At 41.1% G+C, this 1,124-nt stretch overlaps 1 protein-coding gene across 5 annotated transcripts in view; it reads right to left on the bottom strand.

Annotated features, from left to right (window-relative positions):
• The window catches only part of LOC110332301 (hepatitis A virus cellular receptor 1 homolog), a 68,358-nt gene that overhangs the window by 5,542 nt on the left and 61,692 nt on the right, over nucleotides 1–1,124 (bottom strand). For 2 of the 5 annotated variants that reach the window (XM_021213449.1, XM_021213450.1), the window contains exon 6: nucleotides 544–655. The exons of the other annotated variants lie outside the window; for them this stretch is intronic. In XM_021213449.1, coding sequence (XP_021069108.1) covers nucleotides 544–655 — 112 coding nt within the window. The remainder of the gene's footprint in view (nucleotides 1–543; nucleotides 656–1,124) is intronic. 5 annotated transcript variants of the gene reach the window in all.

The following is a 1,124-nucleotide window of genomic DNA, read 5'->3' as shown; positions in this document are numbered from 1 at the left end:
GACTGCACTAGCTGAAATACAAACGAGGAGGTTAAGAAAGAGCAGTGTTGCCTAGAACTGCAGCTTATTCCTGTGAACCAAAAACGTGGAAGGTGGAGGCAGGGGCACTCAGATGAAGGATATTCTTAGCTACATAGTAATTTCAGTGCCACCCTGGCTTGTATGAGATCAACTTGTATAAAAAACTAAAAGCAAAACAAAATGAAAACATGAAAAATTAAAAACAAAGAAAACAAAAAAAAAAAATGGAGTTAACTGAAAGAATTGTCACTGCTATTTAAACTCTGTGAGTTTTACAGAAGAGGGACCTTTGGTGACACAGTAGTAATTCTTCAAGATACTGAGCACTCACCAAGTACCAGAAATCATCTGCACTGCTTGTAGGTACAGACACATCCCTGGGGGAGTGGATGGCTTGCCAAGTGTCTTGGATCTGAGCATGGGAACTCAAAACCCCTATGGCATGTATACTTGCTTAAAGGCAGTGAGAAGGACTGAGAACTCTGGCTCTCCTTCCCTGGGGACAGTCATGAAATTACTTACTGGTGATGGCCACAGTGCTCACAAGGAGCAGTAGCAGCAGGGCTGTGATGCAGATGCCAACATAGAAGCCCTTAGTCGGGTTTTTCTGTGACTTCCCTGGAGGGATTGCTTCCTAAGGAAACAATAAATAAAATAACAGTAGTAATAAATAAGCAATACACACCAAAGAGACACCAAGGGAGAGGAACAGAAAAAGCAAGATAGACCTTAAACCTAGACCTTCATCCCCACTGGCCTGCGACTGGTCTGGAATATGGAGCAAGACCCAAAGATCTGAAGTGGTAATAATGGTTAGTGGAACTTGGTGATGAGAGCATTCAAAGTGTCTTCAAAGAAGATGGAAAGGTGTTTTATGTTGCTCAAGTTGTACATGTGTGTACACCCCAGTCAAAGTTCTGACTGCGTGTTTAGTGTACATTGATATATCATGTATCCAGTTATGTCTGCTTTAGTAGTCAGTGGAATATTCCATCAATGCATCATCTTATGATAATAAAAGAGAAAAAAAAATTCATCTCTAACTCTACTTGTTCTCAGTGTGCTCATTTGCTGGTCCTGGTTTTTCATCCCAGAATGCAATT

Source organism: Mus pahari, chromosome 14 (genome assembly GCF_900095145.1).
Source record: "Mus pahari chromosome 14, PAHARI_EIJ_v1.1, whole genome shotgun sequence".
NCBI classification, from domain to species: Eukaryota; Metazoa; Chordata; class Mammalia; order Rodentia; family Muridae; genus Mus; species Mus pahari.
The sequence above is the reverse complement of the archived record's forward strand: the minus strand, read 5'-3'. Positions and strand labels throughout refer to the sequence as shown.